Source organism: Phoca vitulina, unplaced genomic scaffold (genome assembly GCF_004348235.1).
Source record: "Phoca vitulina isolate PV1807 unplaced genomic scaffold, GSC_HSeal_1.0 scaffold22, whole genome shotgun sequence".
Taxonomy (NCBI): Eukaryota; Metazoa; Chordata; class Mammalia; order Carnivora; family Phocidae; genus Phoca; species Phoca vitulina.
Window position 1 is genome coordinate 28,373,926 of NW_022589725.1, and position 27,129 is coordinate 28,401,054.

At 44.0% G+C, this 27,129-nt stretch overlaps 1 protein-coding gene across 5 annotated transcripts in view; it reads right to left on the reverse strand.

Moving 5' to 3' along the window:
• Positions 1–24,919, reverse strand: part of KIF16B (kinesin family member 16B) — a 298,817-nt gene extending 273,898 nt beyond the window's left edge. For all 5 annotated transcript variants that reach the window (XR_004301248.1, XM_032419796.1, XM_032419797.1 and 2 more), the window contains exon 1: positions 24,721–24,919. Coding sequence is in view for 4 of the 5 variants with exons in the window: in XM_032419796.1 (XP_032275687.1) it covers positions 24,721–24,767 (47 nt within the window). In the remaining variant the exon portion in view is untranslated. The remainder of the gene's footprint in view (positions 1–24,720) is intronic.
• Between the last annotated feature and the right edge of the window lie 2,210 nt (positions 24,920–27,129).

The following is a 27,129-nucleotide window of genomic DNA, read 5'->3' on the forward strand; positions in this document are numbered from 1 at the left end:
AACCCTCAGTTTGTTTCCTGAGATTAAGAATTCCTCATATCAGTGAGGTCATATGATACATGTCTTTCTCTGTTTGACTTATTTCGCTCAGCATAATACCCTCCAGTTCCATCCACGTCGTTGCAAATGGCAAGATCTTATTCCTTTTGATGGCTGCATAATATTCCATTGTATATATAGACCACATCTTCTTTATCCATTCATCTGTTGATGGACATCTTGGCTCTTTCCACAGTTTGGCTATTGTGGACATTGCTGCTATAAACATCGGGGTGCACGTAGCCTTTCGGGTCCCTACTTTTGTATCTTTGGGGTAAATACCCAGGAGTGCAATGGCTGGATCATATGGTAGCTCTATTTTCAACTTTTTGAGGAACCTCCATACTGTTTTCCAGAGTGGCTGCACCAGCTTGCATTCCCACCAACAGTGTAGGAGGGTTCCCCTTTCTCCGCATCCCCGCCAACATCTGTCATTTCCTGACTTGTTAATTTTAGCCGTTCTGACTGGTGTGAGGTGGTATCTCATTGAGGTTTTGATTTGGATTTCCCTGATGCCGAGCGATATTGAACATTTTTTCATGTGTCTGTTGGCCATTTGGATGTCTTCTTTGGAAAAATGTCTGTTCATGTCTTCTGCCCATTTCTTGATTGGATTCTTTGTTCTTTGGGTGTTGAGTTTGATGAGTTCTTTATAGATTTTGGATACTAGCCCTTTATCTGATATGTCATTTGCAAATATCTTCTCCCATTCTGTCAGTTGTCTTTTGGTTTTGTTGACTGTTTCCTTTGCTTTGCAAAAGCTTTTTATCTTGATGAAGTCCCAATAGTTCATTTTTGCCCTTGCTTCCCTTGCCTTTGGCGATGTTTCTAGGAAGAAGTTGCTGCGGCTGAGGTCGAAGAGGTTGCTGCCTGTGTTCTCCTTTAGGATTTTGATGGACTCCTGTCTCACATTGAGGTCTTTCAACCATTTGGAGTCTATTTTTGTGTGTGGTGTAAGGAAATGGTCCAGTTTCATTCTTCTGCATGTGGCTGTCCAATTTTCCCAACACCATTTGTTGAAGAGACTGTCTTTTTTCCATTGGACATTCTTTCCTGCTTTGTCAAAGATGAGTTGACCATAGAGTTGAGGGTCCATTTCTGGGCTCTCTATTCTCTTCCATTGATCTATGTGTCTGTTTTTGTGCCAGTACCATACTGTCTTGATGATGACAGCTTTGTAGTAGAGCTGGAAGTCTGGAATTGTGATGCCGCCAGCTTTGCTTTTCTTTTTCAACATTCCTCTGGCTATGCGGGGTCTTTTCTGGTTCCATACAAATTTTAGGATTATTTGTTCCATTTTTTTGAAGAAAGTGGATGGTATTTTGATGGGGATTGCATTGAATGTGTAGATTGCTCTAGGTAGCATTGACATCTTCACAATATTTGTTCTTCCAATCCATGAGCATGGAACGTTTTTCCATTTCTTTGTGTCTTCCTCAATTTCTTTCATGAGTATTTTATAGTTTTCTGAGAACAGATCCTTTGCCTCTTTGGTTAGATTTATTCCTAGGTATCTTAAGGTTTTGGGTGCAATTGTAAATGGGATCGACTCCTTAATTTCTCTTTCTTCTGACTTGTTGGTGTATAGGAATGCCACTGACTTCTGTGCATTGATTTTATATCCTGCCACTTGACTGAATTCCTGTATGAGTTCTAGCAGTTTTGGGGTGGAGTCTTTGGGGTTTTCCACATAAAGTATCATATCATCTGCAAAGAGTGAGAGTTTGACTTCTTCTTTGCCAATTTGGATGCCTTTGATTTCTTTTTGTTGTCTGATTGCTGTGGCTAGGACTTCCAATACTATGTTGAATAGCAGTGGTGATAGTGGACATCCCTGCCGCGTTCCTGACCTTAGGGGGAAAGCTCTCAGTTTTTCCCCATTGAGAATGATATTCGCTGTAGGTTTTTCATAGATGGCTTTTATGATATTGAAGTATGTACCCTCTATCCCTATACTCTGAAGAGTTTTGATCAAGAAAGGATGCTGTACTTTGTCAAATGCTTTTTCTGCATCTATTGAGAGGATCATATGATTCTTGTTCTTTCTTTTGTTAATGTATTGTATCACGTTGATTGATTTGCGGATGTTGAACCAACCTTGCAGCCCAGGGATAAATCCCACTTGGTCGTGGTGAATAATCCTTTTAATGTACTGTTGGATCCTATTGGCTACTATTTTGGTGAGAATTTTTGCATCCATGTTCATCAGGGATATTGGTCTGTAATTCTCCTTTTTGATGGGGTCTTTGTCTGCTTTGGGGATCAAGGTAATGCTGGCCTCATAAAATGAGTTTGGAAGTTTTCCTTCCATTTCTATTTTTTGGAACAGTTTCAGAAGGATAGGTATTAATTCTTCTTGAAATGTTTGGTAGAATTCCCCTGGGAAGCCATCTGGCCCTGGGCTTTTGTGTTTTGGGAGATTTTTGATGACTGCTTCTATTTCCTTAGTGGTTATAGGTCTGTTCAGGTTTTCTATTTCTTCCTGGTTCAGTTTTGGTAGTTGATACATCTCTAGGAATGCATCCATTACTTCCAGGTTATCTAATTTGCTGGCATAGAGTTGCTCATAATATGTTCTTATAATTGTTTGTATTTCTTTGGTGTTGGTTGTGATTTCTCCTCTTTCATTCATGATTTTGTTGATTTGGGTCATTTCTCTTTTCTTTTTGATAAGTCTGGCCAGGGGCTTATCAATCTTGTTAATTCTTTCAAAGAACCAGCTCCTAGTTTCGTTGATCTGTTCTACTGTTCTTTTGGTTTCTATTTCATTGATTTCTGCTCTGATCTTTATTATTTCTCTTCTCCTGCTGGGTTTAGGCTTTATTTCCTGTTCTTTCTCCAGCTCCTTTAGATGTAGGGTTAGGTTGTGTACTTGAGACCTTTCTTGTTTCTTGAGAAAGGCTTGTATTGCTATATACTTGCCTCTTAGGACTGCCTTTGCTGTATCCCAAAGATTTTGAATAGTTGTGTTTTCATTTTCAATGGTTTCCATGAATTTTTTTTAATTCTTCTTTAATTTCCTGGTTGACCCATTCATTCTTCAGTAGGATGCTCTTTAGCCTCCATGTATTTGAGTTCTTTCCGACTTTCCTCTTGTGATTGAGTTCTAGTTTCAAAGCATTGTGGTCTGAAAATAGGCAGGGGATGATCCCAATCTTCTGGTACCGGTTGAGACCTGATTTATGACCTAGGATGTGATCTATTCTGGAGAATGTTCCATGGGCACCAGAGAAGAATGTGTATTCTGTTGCTTTGGGATGGAATGTTCTGAATATGTCTGTGAAGTCCATTTGGTCCAGTGTGTCATTTAAAGTCTTTATTTCCTTGTTGATCTTTGCTTAGACGATCTGTCCATTTCAGTGAGGGGGGTGTTAAAGTCCCCCACTATTATTGTATTGTTGTCGATGTGTTTCTTTGCTTTTGTTATTAATTGCCTTATATAATTGGCTGCTCCCATGTTAGGGGCATAGATATTTACAATTGTTAGATCTTCTTGTTGGATAGACCCTTTAAGTAGGATATAGTGTCCTTCCTCATCTCTTATTATAGTCTTTGGTTTAAAATCTAATTTGTCTGATATAAGGATTGCCACCCCAGCTTTCTTTTGGTGTCCATTAGCATGGTAAATGGTTTTCCACCCCCTCACTTTCAATCTGAGGGTGTCTTTGGGTCTAAAATGAGTCTCTTGCAGACAGCATATCGATGGGTCTTGTTTTTTAATCCAATCTGATAGCCTGTGTCTTTTGATTGGGGCATTTAGCCCATTTACATTCAGGGTAACTATTGAAAGATAGGAGTTCAATGCCATTGTATTGCCTGTAAAGTGACTGTTACTGTATATTGTTTGTGTTCCTTTCTGGTCTATGTTGCTTTTAGGCTCTCTCTTTGCTTAGAGGACCCCTTTCAATATTTGTTGTAGGGCTGGTTTCGTGTTTGCAAATTCCTTTAGTTTTTGTTTGTCCTGGAAGCTTTTTATCTCTCCTTCAATTTTCAATGACAGCCTAGCTGGATATAGTATTCTTGGCTGCATATTTTTCTCATTTAGTGCTCTGAATATATCCTGCCAGTCCTTTCTGGCCTGCCAGGTCTCTGTGGATAAGTCTGTTGCCAATCTAATGTTTCTACCATTGTAGGTTACATATCTCTTCTCCCAAGCTGCTTTCAGGATTTTCTCTTTGTCTCTGAGACTCGTAAGTTTTACTATTAGATGTCGGGGTGTTGACCTATTTTTATTGATTTTGAGAGGGGTTCTCTGTGCTTCCTGGATTTTGATGCCTGTTTCCTTCCCCAAATTAGGGAAGTTCTCTGCTATAATTTGCTCCATTATACCTTCTGCCCCTCTCTCTCTTTCTTCTTCTTCTGGGATCCCAATTATTCTAATGTTGTTTCGTCTTATGGTATCGTTTATCTCTCGAATTCTGCCCTCGTGATCCAGTAGTTGTTTATCTCTCTTTTTCTCAGCTTCTTTATTTTCCATCATTTGGTCTTCTATCTCACTGATTCTTTCTTCTGCCTCATTTATCCTAGCAGTTAGCGCCCCCATATTTGATTGCACCTCATTAATAGCCTTTTTGATTTCTACTTGGTTCGATTTTAGTTCTTTTACTTCTCCAGAAAGGGTTTCTCTAATAACTTCCATGTTTTTTTCAAGCCCAGCTAGTATCTTTAAAGTGATGATTCTGAACTCTAGATCTGACATCGTACTAATGTCCGTATTGAGTAGGTCCCTGGCAGTCGGTACTACCTCTTGTTCTTTTTGTTGAGGTGATTTTTTCCGTCTTGTCATTTTGTGCAGAGGAGAATAGATTAATGAGAGAACAAAATGCTAGCAGGGTAACAACGTCCCCAGAAAATATACTCTAAACAAATCAGAAAAGACCTGAAGCAGTGGGAAAAGAAAGGGAAAGAGAGAAAAAAGAAAAGGAAAGAAAAAAAGAAAAAAGAAAAAGATAAAGATAAAAACAAACAAAAGCAGAACAAAACAAAACAAAACAAAAACAGAATGTGATCAAATATGATCAGGCTGGATTATAGATCAGTGCCACACACTAGATTTTGGGTGTATTTTGGTCTGTTAAAAGAAAGTCCCTTCCAAAATTTTAAAGAAAGAAAAACTTATATATGTACAAAAATAAGGGTTGATATGATGAAGGGATGGAATATGACTGTAAAGATGGAAATTATAAAAACTTTTAAAAAAGGATTTGATAAGTTGTTTGAAAAAAGAAAGAAGAGGATTAAAAAAAAAAAAAAGAAAGAAAAAAGGGAGAGAATGTGATCAGGCAGGGGAGTAGAAAAAAAACCATACACTAGAGATTTAGAGTATATTTTGATCTGTTAGAAGAAACTATCTCAAGATTTTAAAGAGAGAACAACTTATATATATATGCCAAAAATATGGGTAACTACTATGAAGGGATAGAATATGACTTTAAAAATGAAAAATAAAAATGTTTTTTTTTAAAAAAGGGATTGATAAGATGTTGGTTGAAAAAGGGAAAAAGAAAAATTCAAAAAAAAAGAAAAAAGGAAAAAAGAAAAAAAGACAGTTAAAAAAAATAATTAACTTTGAAAGACTAAAGAATCATGGTAAAAAAGCCATGAATTCCATGTGCAGTATTCCCCTAGCGCTGGAGTTCTGCCGTTCTCATTGATCGGTAAACTTGGTCTTGGCTGCCTGTTCTTGCTGATCTTCTGGGGGAGGGGCCTGTTGTGGTTCCCAAATGTCTTTGCCGGAGGCAAAATTGCCCCACCCTTGCCGGTCCGGGCTGAGTAATCTGCTCGGGTTTGCTCTCCGGAGCTTTTGTTCCCTGCAAGCTTTCCGTAGAGCTTTGGAGGCAGAGAGTGAAAATGGCGGCCTCCCAGTCTCCGCCCCGGCGGAGCCGAGAACTCGGGGTCCCGCTCCTCAGCGAGCCCCCAGAGAAAAGCAGTCAGTCACTCCCGTCTCCCCGGTCTCCGCCTGCACTCCGTGCTCACCCGGGCTGTGACCGCGCCTTTCTATCTGGCACCCGACCCCGGGTGGAGTCTCCAAACCCAGCAGATCCCCGCGGTGCGCTCCCGCACCTCTCCTCCCGGGGGAAGAAGGTGAGTCTCCCCGGATCTGCCGCTTGTTGGGTCCCTGCTGGAGGAGCAGTGGCCCGACTGTGCCGCGGATCACGGTTTATGACAACCCCGAGCTGAGAGCCCGCGCCTGGGCTCCGTCTCTGCAGCCGGCTTCCCTGCTCCGATACCGGGGAGCTCTGCCGCACTCAGGCACCCCCAGTCTTTCTGTGACCCCGAGGGTCCTGAGACCACACTGTCCCGAGGGTTCCACCCCCCACTTCGCCACCAGAGTGACGTCCCTCAGCGGAGCAGACTCTAAAAGTCCCGATTTTGTGCTCCACGGCTCTATCACTTGCCAGAAGTGGCCGACGGAGGCCCCTCCCCCGCCGTCTATCCTCCTGAATATCGCCTCGGATTCACTTCTCCGCACGTCCTACCTTCCAGAAAGTGGTCGCTTTTCTGTTCAGAGAGTTGTTGCTATTCTTTTCTTCGATCTCCTGTTGAGTTTGTAGGTGTTCAGAATGGTTTGATCCCTATCCAGCTGAATTCCTGAGAGGAGACGAAATCCAGGTCTCCTACTCCTCCGCCATCTTGCTCCGCCCCCCGGTATGCAACTTTTGAACAGTAAAGCCACCGGTCCCCAGAGCCGCACTGCTGGGGCAGTATTAGCAGATTCTGAACGCTCAAGAATGCATCCCAGATTCCTTGAAACTGAATACACTACCATGATTTATGCAGAAATAAAAGAAAGAACCTTGTCATCAAGCCAGAAGGGCCTGAGGTAAGAAAGCCATCTGATACCATGACGCTCTTTGAAATAAAACAGAGGGAGAGAGCAAAACAGGTCTGGCCTCATTTCTGGCACTCAGCTGACCCAACAGTCTATGCACAATAAAGCAGGCCCCTCCTCCAACAGCTATACGAGGGTGAAGGCAGGCTCAAGTTGCACCTGGCAATACTTGCACCTCTGACTTGGACCTCATTTCAAAAGAGGAGGGGAGGAGCAGGCAAGAGCTAGCACACAGGGTAGAAATGGCATTCGCTGTCTGAGTCTGAGCCGAGGCCTCATCTACAATCACACCAGGATGACATCAAACGAGCAGTTTTACTTCTGTTCCATTCAAGTCTTCAACTCTCAAGTAGCGCCTTTCCGTCCTTTTGTGATTATGCTTTCTAATTCAGCCTCCGTTCTCCTGCACACTGAGCCCCCTCAGTTTCAGGGCTCTATTCTATTTGCATTTTCAAAGGTTTGCAAACCCAGTTCAGCACTTGAAACAGGAAACTCTCAAACACAAGTGTAAAGAAACAAGGCCCTTAGCTTCCTACAAGTCACACGGGGAAGGGGCTGGAGAAGAGCCGTGTGTGCCTCTGACAACAAACGAGTGGAAAAAATCACATCGAGCTGAAGCTGCAGAGAAAGCAAACTGCTAGTATTGTTCTAGCAAATGCATAATTAATACACAGCCATTGGAAGTTCCTTCAGCTCCGCAAATGAGGCCTCTGGCTCTCCCACATGCTGTTCCCTCCACCTGCTACACTTGTCGTTCCTGGCTAATGCCCACTTTCAGTCTAGCTGAGATGGTTCTCCCCCCAAGTCTGAATTAGACTGCACCCCTTGCCGCAAGCTTCCATACATAGTACCACAGGAACCAGCCCAACGAAGGCAAGGACTGTGCCTGGATTACGCACCACCACATCCCCAACATGCAAACCAGCAGCTTGTAATGTTGATGGGGGGCTCGGAAAGGTCAAGTATGTTCATAATTACACCAGAACATTATTTGCCTTTTTCACTCTCATTCTCTCACAAGTGCACAGTGGAGTCTTCCAGAGGCTACAAGACGTGTGATGAATCATTCTGATGGCTAAGGGGATGTGTGCTTACATATTCCTATGTTTTATAATTTTCTGGTTTAATTCCTAATGTGGTAAACAATAGACTGATGTAACCCACAAAAACAAAAGCTCTTTGGGGTCCTCAAAACTTTTGAAGAGTATAGGAATCCCCAAAACCAAAAACTTGGAGAACTACTGGTCTAATAAAGGCCTGGCACATACCCTCAGTTGTGGTATCCTCCTCTGGGGTATTCTTCCCAGCCCTCAGAAGGAACACCACTCACCACTCCCACCCTCATGCATCATGCCTTGAATACACCATGATCACCTAGAGAACTTGGGAGGCTCCCTTTGTTTCTATCACCCCCCCAGGTCATGAGCTATTAGAGAGTAGGGATCATGCCCTCAATCATCTCTGACCAAATGCTGGACAAATGTCAAGATCACCATGAAAACATGTGCTCTTCACCAAGCTAAGCCTCATCAGACCTTAAAGTTCAACTCCAGCCGTAATGCCTTACCTACAGACTTGAGCTCACACTGACCTTCCTTTCTCCATATACCTATTGTACTTTATTATCTACACAGAACTGAATGCTTGGTGACTAGTGGACTTTGTCCATTCATTAAGATTGTGCTTCACCATCATAATATCTACGTGAAATCCCAAGATGTACAAGATAAAATTATAATAGTTACCACTGATGGTGCCTACACTACAGTAGTAGGCAAGCACTCTGCAGCCATTAATTCCTTAAGCCATCAAAATAACCTTATGAATAAGGTATTACTGTCCCCACTGTAACAGATGAGGAAAGAAGAGATCAGAAGACCAAGGTATCCTTTAGAAAACCATGCAGGTACTTAGGAGCAATAGCAGAATGCAACCTGAGGACCACCTGATTGACCTGCTCTTCCACATCCATGCCTCTAGCACACCTCCACTGTACTGAGGACTGGGAAAGTGTGTGATTACAGGACAGTGAAATCTCTGCCTCACTAATTTAACCAAGGAACCATCCAAAGGTATCCTTCCAAGGAAAAGCCGACACACAAAGAAAGTAGTTTCTCGTTTGCAGAAAGCACTTAATGTCTGCTGAAAGAAGGAATGAATAAATGAATAAGAAATGGCAAATCAAGAACCACAAGCATGCTGCAAAGGCTAAGGAAGATGGTACAGAAAATAAATCAGATGTATCTAGGACTGATTAGCGATAGCTGTCTCTCAAAAGAGCAGAAGAAAAGGAAAAAGGGAAAAGACAGCAAAAGCAGAAACAACCACAAAATCCTCCGGCTCTTCAAAATCGAAGGAGAGAGGAATTCCAGCCAAGATTAAATTACAATCAAATCAGTTCCATAAGCACTTATGTTCCAGGAAAGGAAGAATGAATTCCTTCGGCTGATTCTTTAAGTCCTGTATTGGTCATCAGAAAGAGCAGAAAATCTGAAAACTACTTGTTAGTAGAAAGTGCAGGCTAAGTTATCATTACCCCTGGGAATCAGCTTCCCTTGTGGGAAAAGAAAGAGCCTGCCTTTGTAGTGTTCCTCCCTTCCCTCCTCACTACCCTCCTGCCTCCAGCACTGGTCCACTGCCCACATAACATACTGAGCATCAGCCCCCATCTCCCTGACTCACCTGCAGCAGCTGTCCTCGTTCGACAGTAGAGAGGCTGTTGACCTCAGTACTAGGAAGGTCTTACAGGTCACCTAAGCTCAAGCTCCTTTAGCCTGACACTCTAGCCTGGTGATCAGCCAAGCAAAGAAACAGCACAGCCAGAGAGCACCACACCTGCCTCAACAGAATGGCTCCCTGCCTTCTCCATCTACCCGTCTACTCAACCTTGCCACCACAAACCAGCAGGTCACTCATTTGCTAGCCTGAGCTTCCTGAGGATACAGATCATGCCCACTGGTATCCCCAATGCCTAAGCACAATGCTTGGCACTTCATAGGTGGCCAATGAATGCTTGCAGGGTAAATGAATCATATACACCTACACCTCTTGCTCAAATCATCCCACTTCTATTCTTGCCCCCTTACAGGCCATTCTCCACCAGTGGCCCAAGTGACCTTTGGACAACTAAAGTCAGATCAGGTCACTCCACTCTTTCACTCTTCCAAGTCTTCCAATGGCCCAAACCCCACGTAGAATAAGCCTAAGACCTTACCATGGCTTACTGGGCTCTACATGTACACCGCCCCCCCCCCCATCTCACTGCATAGGAGGCCCCACTGGCCTTCTGTATCCTGTGCTTGTGCTTGCCACAGGGCCTTTGTACTTGCTATTCCTTCTGCCTAGAGCATTCTTCCTAGATATTCCCACAGTTCACCACCTTCTTTTATCTACACAAAAAGTCCTTCTCTGACCACTGGTATCTATGGTTACCTACCCCTTTATTTTCTTATAGAACTTCCAACTACCTGCCATTACATATGATCTTTGTTTACTCCCTACATCTGTGCCGTCCAATATAGCAGGGACCGGCCACATGTGGCTACTGAGCACTTGAAATGTGGTTAGTCCAAATTGAGTTGCACCATATAAAAAACACACCAGATTTCAAAGAATTAATACAAGAAAAGAGTTTAAAATATCTCATTTATACTTATTCCACTGATTTCATGTTGAAATGGCATTTTGAATATAATGGGTTAAATAGATGGTTAAAGTTAATTTCACCTATTTTTTTTTATTTTTTTAATGTGGCTACCAGAAAATCTTAAATTACATAGGTGGTTGGCATTGCCTTCCATTAGACAGCAGCATACGAGAATATAAGCTCTCTGAGGGCAGCCATTTATCCATCCTGTTCAGCAAGGAATCTCCAATCTTTGAATGGCACCCGATACACACAGGTGCTCAATAAATACTTAATGACTGAAAGATCTTTCTTCTGCTATGACTCTTTCCCATCTTACAAGGTCCAGATCAAGCCTCCCCTCTCCCTGGAATTTTGCTGGGACTGCCCCCACTCAACATGCATTCCTCTGATACCTAGCACAGGGACCGGCACAGTTAGATACTCAGTAAGTCCAAGAATTAACTGAGCATCTCTGGCATATTGGGTGTTTTTAGGTATCATCTACCTCATTTAATCATCACAGTAACATGGGGTAGGGGACAGAGGGAGGACAATTAGTCTCGTATTTTAGAAGGATTTGAGACCCAGAAAAGCAAAATGACACACCCAAGCTCACACAAAATGAGCAAGTGGTGGACCTAGAAAACAAACCCATGTCTTTGGCCCCAGCCCCTGGCACCTGGCTCTCCACCCAAGGCCTAGGCTGGCAGCCAGCATCACACCCTCAGACATGGTCTGCTTGGCCTGCATAGTGATCTGTTTGCTTGTTTTAGCTATAATCCTTGCCAACATTTGAAATTTGGGGAATTTGATCAGTCCAGGTTCCCATTTTATTCAACACTTGAACACTCGCTACATGTCAAGCACAAGAAAGATAACCAAGAATGAGACAGAAATGGCCCCTGTCCTCATAGAGGGATTCAGACAATATACCAATAAATAAGGAAAATACATAGTAGGCTAAGTTGTGAAAAGTGTGATAAAGAAAAAAAAAAATCGAGAAGGGGGATAGGGAACACCAGGGGTGGGAGATGATATTTTCAATGGGATCACTGAAGAGGTGACATCTAACTAAAGGAAGGCGGAAACAGGACATGTGGACATCTGCATCACACCCGTACCAGATGGAAAGTCGAGTGCAAAGTTCCTCAATGGTATCACTGGCTGGGACAGAGTAGTCTCTCAAGACATAGGGCGCAGTAGAAATAGACACTTCCCCTTTACAGTATAGAATTATCACTGGAAAGTGGTGTCCCAACCAGTAAAGTCACTATAGTTCCCAACCTTCCTCCCATCCAGGTGTGGCCATGTGGCCAATGGACGGTGAGGACCAGTGATGCGTCTCTTCCACACCAAGGAGGACAAGAAGTGGGTACACTGCCCCACCCTCCAGCTCCCTTCCGCTAGCCGCAGAGATGGCGGTGAGGCCCCAGAGAGTAGAGGCTCCAGGAAATAGAAAAACACAACTACACACGGTGATCTGCTTTCATGAGTAAAAAATAAACGTCTTTGGTAACTTTAGTGCCAAGCAATTAAAAGTGTGTTGGCGGGGGGGGTGTAAATTTGCTACAGAAACTGTCAAGTGCCCCTCCACACACGATTACCTCCCCAACTATGAAGCTGAGAATCTGCAGCTACTTATCCCATCCTCTGTGCTCAGAGTTTATAATGTGGATTGTTGCAGGCCTGTCTGGTCCCTGTAGGCATTGGGTTTGTGGCCCCTGTACTACAGATTTAGTTAATTATGCCTAAAACCAATCCTTAACACACCACTGAGACCTGCCTTCCCCTGACTCATTCTGAACTCCAGACCCTTCCACCCCATCCAGGATGAAAGGTCCCCATATGTCCTTTTCATTTGACATGTGGAATAATTAAGCCAACCAAGGTGTGAACAGCTCAAACTGTCTACATTCCAACAAAAGATGCCAGGAGACATAATTCCTCAACCTTTCAAATGGACAGAGCTATTCCAGGGGAAATGTTATCTATTCTTACCCTTAATATCATATCAGGATAGGCAAAGTGGACCCTAAGAACAAAAAAAAGTTTAAGAAGATGTTTTACAAGACAACTAAATGCATTGTGCAATCCTAGACTGGAACTCAGACCCAAAAAAAGACACTAGTGGGGCAACTTGGGGAACTGAATAAATCAGATTAGTGAATAGTACTGCATCAATGTTACTTAGCTGGTTTTAAATTGTATTATAATTTTCTAAGGTTAGAACACTTAGGGAAGTTGGGTGAAAGCTATGTCTGTACTATGCTGCAACTTTCTGTAAGTGTTCCATAATGAAAAATTTTTAAATATTAAAATAAAAAGAAGAAAAGAAGGACTACTCCACCTGCAGCTGGGTGAGGGCAGGGGTGGGGGGAGTACTCCGTTGGTGCCCGATCCTGTTCATATAAGAGACCACTGCAACATTTTATTTTTTTTAAAGATCATATTTATTTATTGGAGGGGGGAGGGACAGAGGGAGAGAGAAAATCTCAGGCAGACTCTGTGCTGAGCACAGAGCCCGATGCGGGGCTTAATCTCAAGGCCCTGAGATCCGGACCTGAGCCGAAATCAAGAGTCAGATGCTTAATCGACTGAGCCACCCAGGTGCCCCCAATTCAGTGTTTTAGATAGGACAGAGTTCTGGCTCAATACTTTCAGGATGCTTAGTAAGACACCGCCCCTCCCCCCATCAAAACTAAGAAGAAGAAAAAGAAAAGAGTAACACCTTATTTGGGTCATCATACATGAGCTCCAGGCCAGACTAGTGACATTTTTCTCACAATTGCCTTTCAATCTGATCAAGTAAAGATAGCTCACAGGGAAACACTAACTTTAGGAAAAGTAAGAGAACAGACGAAAATCTATTTTTAAAAGCTTCATCTCTACATTTTTTCTCACTTTTGAGCTAGTCTCCATCACCTTGAATTATTTTTTTTTTCTTGAAACCTCCCTGGGGAACTTTAAGTCCCACTAAGAGAGAGCTCACACAGTGCTTTACCTCTGCCCCAAGCATATTTTCCAAGCGGAATCACTATGATGGTTTAGATTCTGTTAATAAAACCCTGAAAACAAGAATCAGCAGGTGTAACCTGGCGAGAGAAAATGAGGCCGTGAGGGCTCAAGAAAGCAAGCTCTTGAGAGTGGACATCCCATAGTGGGCTCAGAATCCTAGACTCTTAAAAGTTGAAAATTCTCGGGCACCTGGGTGGCTCAGCGGTTAAGCGTCTGCCTTCGGCTCAGGTCACGATCCCAGGGTCCTGGGATCGAGCCCTGCATCGGGCCCCCTGCTCAGCCAGGAGCCTGCTTCTCCCTCTCCTGCTCCCCCTGCTTGTATTCCCTCTCTAGCTGTCTCTCTCTCTCTGTCAAATAAATAAAATCTTTAAAAAAAAAAAAAGTTGAAAATTCTCTAAGCTTGATTTATCCTCTTGGGATCGTGAGCCCCCAGCTTCCTAGGGGAAACAGGACTGACTTTCAATCTAACAGCATCCTAACTTCAGTGTTCTCTCATGTAAAAAAAAAAAAAAATCAGCTTTTACCAACTTCTGTTCTGGATAATAAATTCACTACACTAGTGTTTTTCAAATTGCAGATCATCAAATGAATTTAGTGGGTAACAATTATCTTTTTTAATGACATAGTAGAGAATAGAAAACATCAGCATGCACTGAGCTGATAAATGTCTTACTGAAAATGTCTGAAGTACACAGTTCTGTACAATCATCATCAGCCTTCCAAAGCACAAATGTCTTTTAAGTATGATAAATTCTTTTTCGCTAAGTTGGGTAGGGGGAATGCTTTAAATGAATCTTATATTCACAATAATTTTTACCAGAACATCTGAAATGGGTTCTTATGGGGAAAAACTACTGTTACAAACTGAAATCAAAAACTTTTCCCGAAAACTATCTCTTTCAGATATTTATCAACCATAGACACCACCAGCAGATACCAGGTTAACCAGTGGTCAAGGTCAATGTCACCACTAAGGAGACAAACTGACACCATGAACCCTGGCATGATGTGAAATGAAGAGAACAAGATCACTTATGTGGTGTTCTCACCAAAACTGCATCTTCAATTCAATCATGATAAAACATCAGAGAAACCCACTGAGGGCCACCTCACAAGCTAACTGACTGGCACTCTTCTGAGACCAAGGAGCTGTCACAGACCAGAAGAGATTAAGGAGAGATGGCGACTAAGTGCAGTGTGGGGTCCAGCACTGGCTCCTGGAACAGAGGACGGACAGTCGAGGTAAAACTAGAATCCAGCTATAATAGTCTTGCACCCACGTTAATTTCTTGGTTCGGGAGCTGTACCATGGTTATGTAAGATGCTAATATTAGGGGAAGTTGGATGAAGTGCATACAGGAACTGTAAGTCTAAAATTATTTCAGGGGGCGCCTGGGTGGCTCAGTCATTAAGTGTCTGCCTTCGGCTCAGGTCATGATCCCAGAGTCCTGGGATCGAGCCCCGCATCGGGCTCCCTGCTCAGCGGGAAGCCTGCTTCTCCCTCTCCCACTGCCCCTGCTTGTGTTCCTGCTCTCACTATCTCTCTGTCAAATAAATAAATGAAATATTTTTTAAAAAATAAAAAATAAAATAAAATAAAATAATTTCAGGATAAAAAGTTAAAAAAAAAAAACTTTTTCTGAAGAAAGGAACATGAATGTTCTGTCCCATAAACTATGTATCATTTAAACACAGTAAGTGTTTTATAGCCAATTCTCTAACCTTAAGAGATAAACATAATGAGTATTCGATGTGTAATTTGCATATAATTAACTTAATACACAGGGAAAGCTCTGGAGCTGTCATTCTTCACCCAGGCTCTTCCCAGCCCTCTTTCACCTCTCCTGTCTTCCTAATACCCAACAGAAGGATCATCGAAACTCCCTTTACCTCCTACAGATGCTGGGCTAGGAATTCCTGATTCCTTATAACAGATGCTGGGCTAGGGATTCCTGATTCCTTATAAGCATCCACAGGTGAAAGATGCGGGAGAGGGGCAGGAAAGGTGGCAGTTATTAACGCAATATTTTCTGAGGACCCATCTCTGCCAGGAATGGTTCTAGGCTTTGGGGCAACAGCCATGAGTAAGACTGACAGGGTTAGTGGCTCTCACAGAATTTATGTGCAAGGAGCCAATAAAAAAGCAAACAAACAAAAATACATTCATATGCACACATACATGCACACGCACATACACTCAGATAATGGTAAATGCTATGAAGCCAGAAAACCAGTGTGATGTGATAAAACTGGAGCCCGGACCTGATCCTTCTCTGGTCCCCAGTTTTCTCATCCATAAAATGGAGCTAACCATATTCAGCCCCACAGGGCTGTTGCTGGGAATTAAATTAGACAGTGATCACTTAAGACTTAGCAGAGTTCCTAGTAAGTGAATGAGTGACTAGCAATAGTAACAGATGACAAAAATCACGTTATCAACACCATTAGTGAAAGCTCTTTCTCAAATGACTTTAAATTTTACATATCCCGCTGAAATTTGCTCAAAGTGTCTACGCTGATCACAGAAATAGCTATTTCCCCTCTACTATGCAGCAACAATGAATAATGAATGTATTTGGAAATGGACAGAGCAGGAAACAAGCGCTCAGCCCAGAGCCCGGCAGTGAGGGGAAGCTTCCAGGCCCTGCTGGCAGTGACCTCCTCTGTGCTTAATGCAAATCAGCAGGCTGAATCCAAGGGAACGATGCCCACCTTCCCATGAAGGACTTTTTCCTGGACTGTCTCTGCAACTGGAGCTGGACAGAAGGTAGTCCAAGCCACCAAAATAAACCAGAGGCTCTCAGTCCTGTGGAAGGGGGCTGGGGATTATAAGGCACTATCACGTCCTCCCCCAGGCTGGAGGTATAACTATAACACTTTCCTTCACAAAACAAGATGGCATCCCAATTCTAGAACCCACAGAAACAGCAAAGGCTATTGAAATTATTTACAAAATTAATCATGAAATGAGGACGTACAAAATAAATCAACTTCAATCCAAAGCACTACATATCGCACAACTGGACATTTCTAAACAACCTCTCCCAGACAGAAAGACAAACACACTCTTGATCTCTCTCTCTCACTCACAGCCTCCTTGAGTAAAACAAAGAAGTTAATACTAAATTATGTTTATTTGATACTCTATGTCACTAAAGAGCATTTTTTGTTTTTTTTTAAACTACCAGTACTCACATCTTATGTAAGTGCTTTATACACATTAAGATATTTTTTAAATTTTGAATGTGAAAATACATCATCAGTCACTTGCTTCATGTTACTTGTCAAGTCCACCTAAAAGAAAGGATAAAACCTCCATGTGCTCCAAGCTCCCTGAGTCAGTGACAGCACAAGCCTCCCTGGGAACCTCACCTGAAGCATCACAGCTATTCCACTCCCTGTGTGAGAAACCACGGCTCTCTTTCTCGCCATCCCTCTCTACATCCTCCCTTGCCCCAGTAGCCTTCTTGCCCCAACCCCCTACCTCTCTACCTGTTTTCTGTTCCTCTTCTTTAAAACAAAAACACACACACTACACTTCTCCTCTGCCTAGCCCAGGTTTTCGATGCCCAGGTGAGGGCTGGGGCCTATGTCAGGCCCTGTGCCCCACAGGAAGGAGCAGAACAGGAGTACTACCCATGACAGTTACCATACAAGAAATTAAAATGGAGACATTTTTAAAACATAGAATGCAGAGCACATGAGCCATGACATCATTGCACACCACGGAGCTTCTGGAAAACTCCACCATACCCCCATGAGAGAAGAGTGAAAAAGGCAAAACTATCTTAGTATTACTGCAAATACAGTTCTGACTTTGGGAACCCCCTAAAAGAGCCTCAGTGATCCTCAGCTGTCCCTGGACCACACTGAGAATCAGTGTGCTACAAAAAAAGGAATGAGTCCTAAAGACCCAGTAAAATCCACTTGCCCAGGACACTGCCAATTATGCAGTTCTGCTACCCCTCTTCCTTCTTCACTATGGTCCTCCTTGGAAACCAAACTCACTTCCACCACATCCACTATCACCTTCAAGCAACCCATGTCCAAATGTGCATCGCAGAGCTGATACCTCATGAGTCCCTACTGCCTGGCTCCCCCACCAGCAGCCGAGCCAACTCAACTCACCACCATGCCCCTCCAACCCAACCAGCTCATCCTGGTGTCCTGGCTTTGGGGAAGGTCATTCTTCCACTTAATATCCCAAACCACTCATTCATCTTTGACTCTGGCCTCCCTGTGGCCTGCCAATTTGTCTTCAGGATGTCTCTTGCAAATGCAAATAGTAGGGTATAAAACAGTGTATACATTATGTTGCTACACAAACAGGGGGAAAAAAGACTGGATTCCAATGCACCGAAAGTTTACAAGTAGTGATCCCTGGATCATGGAATTATGAGCGATTGTCAATTTGATTTCTTTGGTACACTTTTCTGCAGAGCATAAAGTTTTTATAAGCATGTATTATTTTCACAGTCAGAAAATACAGTGAAAGCTTCTTTAGGATTTTGTTTGCAAGTCTTATCCTTTGATTGTGCCCTTTCCTATGGTTCCTATTTCCAAAATGGAGTCACGTATGCTAGGCCAAGTCACGAAACTGGGGCTTAATATCTAACCTAATTGCAATTTCAACCACCCCCAGGAACACAGTTGGCCAACAAGTCTCTGGTTGGCACCACTGAGGTAATCTGTCACATGGGCCCTCCCCAACCCCCAGAGGAAGACAAGGTGATCCACCCAGTAAGACTCTCTGTTCTTCTCCCTCCAGGAAGGTGACCTTGCCTGAAACAATCCTTTCTTTTCTTCTGTTAATAACTTCTTGCCCCATCCTCCTTCCTATAAAAACCTTCCATTTTGTACGACTCCTTGGAGCTCTTTTCTACTTGCTATGTGAGGATGCTGCCTGATTCGTGAATTGCTTAATAAAGCCTATTAGACTTTGAATGTACTTGGCTGAATTTTAACACCTATTACAACTCCAATCTAGTCCAGAATCACATCGTCATGGGTCATATTTCAATTCTTTATGGTCTTCCTGCACTGGCCTCTGCCCACTCATATAGACATTTAGGCCCCAGGTCTCGGATCCCAGAGAACGATGGGAAAGTCAATGGGATAATAATAGTGCATAAAGGGCACTTAGCACAGTACTTGGCAAATAGTAAATAAAAGTTCATTGTTGCTGGTCCTGGTAGCACTTCCCTGCTATGAGATGAAACTTCTGAAGATAGTAAATGGCAAATGACAACCCTGTTTTAAAACCATCAATAGCCCCCAGTGTCTAAAAATAATAGTCAATATTTATAGAGCACTCGCTTTGAGGCCCAACACTGTTAGTTAGTGTGAGTGCATTCAGTCACCATCTCAGCCCCACAGGGTGGGTCCTGTGAAGATTTCCATTTTGCACATGAAGAAACTGAAGCACAGGGCACTTAAGTGCCAAGGCACAAAACTCAGAAGTGGTAAATCTGGGACTCAAGCCAGTTCAGTCTTACCATCCAACAGAACTTTCCACAATGATGGACGTGCTCTATATCAGTGCTGTTCAATACGCGGGCTACTGAGTATTTAAAGTGTGACTAGTGCAACTGAGCAACTAAATTTTAAATTCTACTTAATGTTAACTAAAATAACCACATGAGGCCAATGCTACCATACTAGCCAGCAAACTGGAGAATGAAAGCCCAAACTCCCAAGCTTAACAAAGGAAAGTCCTCACAACACCCTGTCTACCTGTCTACCCGCCTCTCAACTAATTCTTACACAAAGCTTCAGTTGGTCTAAAACCCCTGGTAACTGCACTCGTTCCTACCTGCCTTGTGGTCCCCTGCCCTCCTCTCATCTAAGTGTTCTGTATAATGGAGGAGCTTCAGAAATGAGAGTAAGACAGACTTGGTTCAAGTCCAGACTCAAGGGACTATTACGCGAGGGCTCTCAGTTTCCCCTCTATCAAATGGGCATAAAAAGCCCTCAGTCACTCAGTTGGTGGGAGCAGGAAAGGAAGTTGCCACGGTAAAGAGAAGAGCATGATGCCTGATGCCTTGAAGCATCTAGACAGATGTCTCCCAACCCTAACACCCGAGCCATCTGCTGTCTTCATCAGAGATCCAAGAGACCACCGCGAACTAGTCCCTGACACTCTTAAAATGAGACTTCAGTATACCCTAAAGAGGTCAATCCCAGTCAAAATACCAATGGTGATTTTTTTTCCTTCTTCTCTTTTTAACTTGCTAAACATGACTGTAAATTCCACCTGAGAAGCTAATCAGAAAGAAAAGCTAAAAACAGACAGAAAAGGGAAGGAATGAGGTGGTCTTGCCTTATCAGATAAGAAAGCACATTAGGGGCGCCTGGGTGGCTCAGTCGTTAAGCGTCTGCCTTCGGCTCGGGTCATGATCCTGGGGTCCTGGGATCGAGTCCCGCATCGGGCTCCCTGCTCGGCGGGAAGCCTGCTTCTCCCTCTCCCACTCCCCCTGCTTACATTCCCTCTCTCACTGTGTCTCTCTCTGTCAAATAAATAAATAAAATCTTAAAAAAAAAAAAAAAAAAAAAAAAAAGAAAGCACATTAAAAAGCTATCACCTGGCTTGTTGCCAGCACTCAGTAAATATTTTTTTAGTAAAAAAAAAAAAAATCATCTCATATATTGTTATTGAATAAAGTTACAATCATTAAATTATAAAAAATAACAGTAATAACAATAACCAATCTTTACAGAGCCCTTGCTGCATGCCAGGTACTGTGTGGAGAGCGTTACCCACATGCACGATCTCCTTTGAACCTCACAACGGTTGTTCTTCATATTGCCAACTGCAAATCATTAATAGATCTTGAAGTCAATTTAGTGGATCTAGAAATAGCATTTTTTTAACAAGACAAGAGAATAAAATAGGACAGAACAGAAAATATGAGTGAACTGCATGTAACACCTCATGAATCTTTTACATATCTATCTAGAGCTTCAATCTTTTACATATCTATAGAGCTTTCAAATGTGTCGTCTGTGAATCATGGTAAAAGATATATATGAAAAAAGACCTATAAGGTATGTATAATTACTACCATCCATTTTACAGCTGCAAAAACTGAGGTTTGGAACAATTAAGTCTCTTGCTCAAATTTTACCCAGCTTGTAAATGACAGCCAATACTGGAACCCACGCAGTCTGCCCTCAGATCCCAGCCCCATCAACACTAGCAAATCAATGGGACAGGATAGATGGCAGTAGAGAATCATCTACTGGGGCGCCTGGGTGGCTCAGTCGGTTAAGTGTTGGACTCTTGATTTCGGCTTAGGTCATGATGTCAGGGTTGTGAGATCAGGCTCTGCATTGAGTATGGAGCCTATTTAAGATTCTCTCTCTCCCTCTGCCCGTCCAGGCCCAGCACTTTCACACTCTCTTAAAAAAAAAAAAAAAGAGGGACAGAATCATCTAGTGTTTCCATGAAAAAAACAAACAAGTGAAACCAAAAGGAAATGGACAAATTAGTTACCAAATCATTATTTTTGTTGGAATTTTGTTGGAAAAAAAGTATCTTGTAAAATTATAAAAAAATGAAACCAGTAAAAAAGAAAAGGCCAGGCCTAAGAACAATGGAAGAAATCACAAAGAAAAAGGAATACATCAGACTACATACATAAGGCATAAAAAGACAATACATAAATGTTAAAATGTGCCCATAAAAAACTATAAGCAAATTGTTTTGGCAAAGGTTTTACTCATTTTCAAAAAAGAAGAGCTGTGACCGTCCTCAGAAATTGACTTCGGGCAAGTTTACTATGTCTCCCAATCTGTACTACGGCATGACAATAATAGTCTGTACCTACTAAGACTGTTACAAAGATTAAATTAGATTTTGTACCACTGCCACAGAGGGAACTCTCGGGAAAGGCAGCCGCTGTGATGTGATGCAAAGTAACGGCTCTTTCAAAACTACTTCTGCCACATAACCCAAAGCACCACGGTAGTAAAAATAAAGGCATCACATCTTAGCCTGAATCAAGCACTGGGTGTTTGTTTGCAAGGACTAGTTACTGCAAAGGCTCCTGGCTCAGAAGGTCACATCTCACCCTGTGCCTCCATCCTTTTAGAGTCTGCAACAGCAGTCCTCACCTTCCAATACCCCAGGCCTTTGCTTTCTGTTGGTTGCTCCCTCTTTGCCTAAAACTCCTCTAAGGATTAACAGAACAAAAATTTTACATCTGCAATCCCACGTTCATCCTGGTAGGTAGGAATATAATGCATAAAATAAATTCTTAGAAATGAAACTGCCCAATTGGTGGGTTTATAAATTTCTAATCTTGACAGTTCCTGTCAAATTTCCCAATAAGAAAGTTTCAGAGGTTCTGACCCTTTAGATGATTTCATCACCACTCCTTCGCCAGCACTTGATGTTCAGTCAACGTCCACCAATCTCACTGATAAAAACTGGTTTCTTCTGCTATTATAATTTGCATGTTTAGGTCAGGTACTTTTGGTTGGCCATTTGTATGCCTCTTTCCATTTCACTGCCAACTTCTGGGTCATTGTCTCTCCTTGAAACTGCCCTTTGGAAGGTTACCAACGTTCCTGTCTCCAAGACCAAGGACCTCATCTTACATCCTCAGGGCACCATCTTGGCAACATCTGACACCAACAACCACCACCTCCTTCAAGAGACACTGCTCCTTTCCCTGCCATGACAATTTGCTGTGCTGGTTCCTCCACGAAGGGCAAGCCAATCTTCTCCCTAGAATTCTAAAGAAAAGTATATCCCAGTATCCAATCCTTTTCTTCTCACTGTAACATGTTTTTAACCCGCTCTCTATATATATACACACATATGTGTATACGTATGTGTGCATGTATGTCCATATACACATAAAGATAAGATTTTCTTCTACTGAGAAATCTCCTTACTGTAACATTCTTTTTTTTTTTTTTAAAGATTTTATTTATTTATTTCACAGCGAGACACAGTGAGAGAGGGAACACAAGCAGGGGGAGTGGGAGAGAGAGAAGCAGGCTTCCCACTGTGCACGGAGCCCGATGTGGGGCTCGATCCCAGGACCCTGGGATCATGACTTGAGCCGAAGGCAGACGCTTAACGACTGAGCCACCCAGGCGTCCCTCATTGTAACATTCTTAAACTGTCATCTGTGTGCAAAAGCTTTCCAAATGTCAGTCCTCAAATCACCTGAGACCTAAACCCATGTTTCTAACATGCTACTGAACATCACCAAAGAGACAGATGCCCTCCCCACACTTCAGATAGATCAACAGGGTCAATATGAGGGCAGCACTCATTCTGTGACAACACTGTGCTTGTTCTTAACACTTACTGTATCTCATATGACTCTAGGGATCCAAGAGAGAATACACCAACCTCACTATCCACCGTCCCCAAACCTCTTCCACCTCCTTGACCATCAAACCTCAGTTAATGGTTCTATGTTCTCCCCTTCCCCCTCCTTCCCATCCAAGGATCAGCAAAATCCTCTCAATCCTTCCAGGAAACTGTCTCGGTGTATCTATCCAGCCTTCCCATTTATGCCTTTGGTTCAGACTGCTACTTCCTTAGCTCTTGCCCTAATCCTGATGCCACCACCAAAGTTCTCTGCTGAAAGTACAAATACCATCACTTCAATCTACCACCTCAAAGCACATGGCTTTTGGACGTCTCATGCAGCCCCTCCATATAACTGGGCTCCAGGCCTACGACTGACAAAGGATTGCACTTGGACCATCACTCCCAACCAGCCCCATGTTTTAGGAGAGTCCTGCCAGTATGTAGTCCCTCCCCCATTAGATAGTAGGCTCTTAGAAGACACTCATTAAACCTCATTCACCTTATCCCCCATATAGCACCCAGGACAATGCTGTGCACTTGGTAGGTGCTTTCTAAAGTTACCAATACAATCTTCTAGCATGTGTTCATGTTATTCCAAAGAGAGAAAGGAACTTCTTTATACATGTAAATCCAGAATAAAGAAAAATCTTTTTAAATCATCTAAATGACTTTGGGGTCTGTCTGTCTTGTATGACTGAATATACATAGCAACATCCATATTCTCTTTGGACTTACAAAAAAGTCAAACTCCTTCCTAAAAAGCTTTACAAATAACTTAAAAACGACAAAAGCGCTGGTTTTCAACAGTTACAAACCAGAGTAATGATTCCCTATTTGCCAACAGAAAAAACAGATTCAGATGAGTCAAAGAAGATTCTGGCAATAACTTGATTTTATGATCTTTGGATGCCCCAATCAGCTGTCAGAACTACCAAACAATGACCTCCACAAGTTGATATGAGAAAGTGGAAAGGCCATATGGTAAATCAAATGTCCAACAACTTGACTGAGAAGCCAATAAAAACAAATGGACTTGTGTGAACTGGGCCTGTCAACTCCGAAGGACACATCCCATTTAGGTCTACTTCATTCTTTAAAGTTAAACCAATTTAAACAGTAACTCTTCTAAAGCATCTTTCTATACTGATTATAAAGAAGTCACTGAGAAGGAAGCTGGGATTATTTTTCAAAGAATAAAGAGTCAAATCATTCTGAAAAGCATTACTTTGTAGAAAAATACAAGACTGGATTCTAAATGTGTTTATAACTCTTCCCCTCTCTTAACACCAGCAGATTTCCAACACGTGTGCCTAAGTGTCTTTGATTTTGTTTTCCCCTGAAGTGAAAACTTTGCTGAAGTTTCCCATCCACTCTTGAACGGAAGTTAAGAACTGCTCAGTTACCTATTAGAAGTCAGGGTTCACATTCAGGGAATTGAAATCATCTCTCACTAAGCAATTAAAAATATTGTTGTTAACAGAGAACTTCTGAGTTGACACAATTGAGGGGAGTTCGCCTGACAGCTGTGGTGTCCCATGACCTCTCATATTCCCCCAGAAGGATTTTAAGCCTTCATGAAAGTGATCCCCTGACGCTTCTGAAAGGGGGAAACATGTAAACCTCCACAAGTTAGTGGGACAGGACTCTTCTCCTGGCCTCGTGAACTCTGTATCCCCAGAGCTGTCCCCAACAGGGCAGCGTAAAAGGGACAGCAAAGCGTGAAGTGCTCCAGGCCCCCAGAGGCCACAGGCAGGGACCAGTGGGCCAGAGACCATCCCGTGACACTTAAGTCCAGGCTGGCCTTTGAGGGGAATTGGAGACTAGGTTCCTCCGGGTGGGGGCGCATCGGGGGGCCGCCTATGGCCTCCCCCAACTCACCTGCGATTCATGGGCCGGACCCTCACGGCCACCTTGACTGATGCCATTGCTCATCCCGGCCCGCGCGGGCTCCCACCTGCCCAGCGCCCCGCGACCGCCGGCGACTCTCGCGACTCTGCCCTCAGCTCCCGCCCACTTCCCTCTCTCTGCCCCCGCCCCTCTGCTCCCGGCCGGACCTGGTGTCCCGCGGCAGCCCCACCTGCCGGGCCACTGAGCATGCCCAGAGCGGCTCCGTCCCGCGTGATCCGCGCGCCGGGGTTTGGCGGCGGCCCGGCGGCGGGGAGGGGCGGGGTCGGGATGCCAGAGCGCCACAACCTAAGGTCGCCGATTCGGGAGGAACCTCTTTGCAGGAGGTGGCCCGGAAGTCACCAACGGTCAGTCACCGGGGAGGAGTGATTTCAGGAAAGCTGCAACCCAGCCTTATCACCTGAGAAACGGGGGAGGAGGAGGAAGAGGAAGGGGTCGCAGTAATGTAGGGCCAGAGCAGAGACCTCAATCCTGGGGCTCTGATTACCGAAAACACAGTTTTTCAGCCCTTAACTAGGAACTGACTTTACCCCCCACAGTGCAGGAGTTAGCTCAACCAATTTACAGAGCAAGAATCTGAGGGACGGAGATTATCATAGCTTGTTTGTGGGGAGCTCCATCCACTAGGGCCTTTTCTGCTGCAGTCTACCCAACCGAGTTGTGTGTTTTGGACCCCTCAATTCAGGGACACCGAGAAATGAAAATAAAAAGGGTACTAGATGTTTAAAAATGCTACATTGTCTGAAATCAGATCTTCGTGGGACTTTTTTTCACTTATGTTACAGTTCAGTAGTTTTTTGTTTTGTTTTTTCAGTTAATCATAACGTATTCAAGGGTGAGAGCGACCTTCTCTTTAAAGCTTAGGACCTAAGGGGCGCCTGGGTGGCTCAGTCGTTAAAAGTCTGCCTTCGGCTCAAGTCATGATCCCAGGGTCCTGGGATGGAGCCCTGCATCGGGCTCCGTGCTCCGTGGGAAGCCTGCTTCTCCCTCTCCCACTCCCCCTGCTTGTGTTCCCTCTCTCGCTGTGTCTCTCTGTCAAATAAATAAAATCTTAAAAAAAAAAAAAACTTAGGACCTAAGAAGTGAGGGCAGACCTAGCCTCTTTTCCTGAGTCCTTCTCCCCCGCATCCCACCCCACCCCACCACCTTCCTCTTCTGAAGAATGTAAATTCATTCAGCCATTCATTCAAGCATTTGTGCACACACCCAGGAGCCCCCCTGTGAGCCACAGGTTACCTGCGGGCCCTAACCAAGACCTGAGCTCTGCCTTCCTCCTACCGCCCCACTTAGGACCCCTCAGCACAAACAACCCACCCCAGCCCAGCCCCAGGACCCCACCCTTACTGCCCCTTCGGGCAGCTGACGGGAAGCCACGGGGAGTGGAGGCTGGACTGCTGGGTTTGAGCCCCAGCTCCTTCACTAACACTAGCTTTGGTCGTCCTCCAGTCTGCATTGCGGGGCACCGCGGAGGCTTTTGCCTTACAGCAATAGAAACAACTCCATGGAGTTGACTAATGCATTAGGTGAGATGATGTCGGCAAATGTGACCCACTCAGATATGAAATCACTATTTCATCAGCTTCCCTAGAGCCCGGCAGCTAGCCCGGAATCTGCCTCCCATTTGCTTCCAGAACCCTGAAAACCCTGGGTTTTCCCCCACTTTGCTGGCGCAAAGCTGGGTGCGGATTTGACCACGCGAGCTGCAGGAAAACGAGGAGCGCCGGAAGATGGATCGGGCCGTCCCGAGCATGCGCGGTAGGGGCGGGCTGGTTAGAGGCGCCGCCAGGGAGCCCGCGCGCCGCCTTCGCCACCCCAGGCGGGGGCGGGGTCCGCCTTATATGGGAGCTGCGCGGGGACAAACAGGCCCGCGCCTCCCTCCTGGTAGGGTGTAGGCCGGCACCCGCGCCAATCACCGCCACCACTGTTCCTGACCACCCTGCGGGGGTCCGGGGTCTGGGCGCACGCAACACTCGAGAGGCCCACGCCCTGCAACGCCAGAGCTCAGTTTTTGAAAGACGACGAATTAAACTTTGTAGGAGGAGTTCGCATACTAATTAAAGCGATTTGCTCTGCCTGGGGTTTTATTGGTTGGTTGGTTGTGAAGTTTCGTTCTTTATTTCCAGCAGCCTACACATGCCTATAAACCCACTGACCTTCTGTGACATTGCCATTTGACACAAAACAGCATCGCAACCCCGCAGCCCCACAGACACACTAGACTCCAGACATCTGGCGTGGAGCTTCTGACTAGACAGTAAGGCCTCAACTCACAAAGGGACACTGCAGTGGGGATGGGGGGGGGGGGGTATTTTCCTTGTTTTGATGTAGTTTATTTGGGTCTTCATTTATTGTTCTTTTTTCTTTTTCTGATGTTTAGCAATC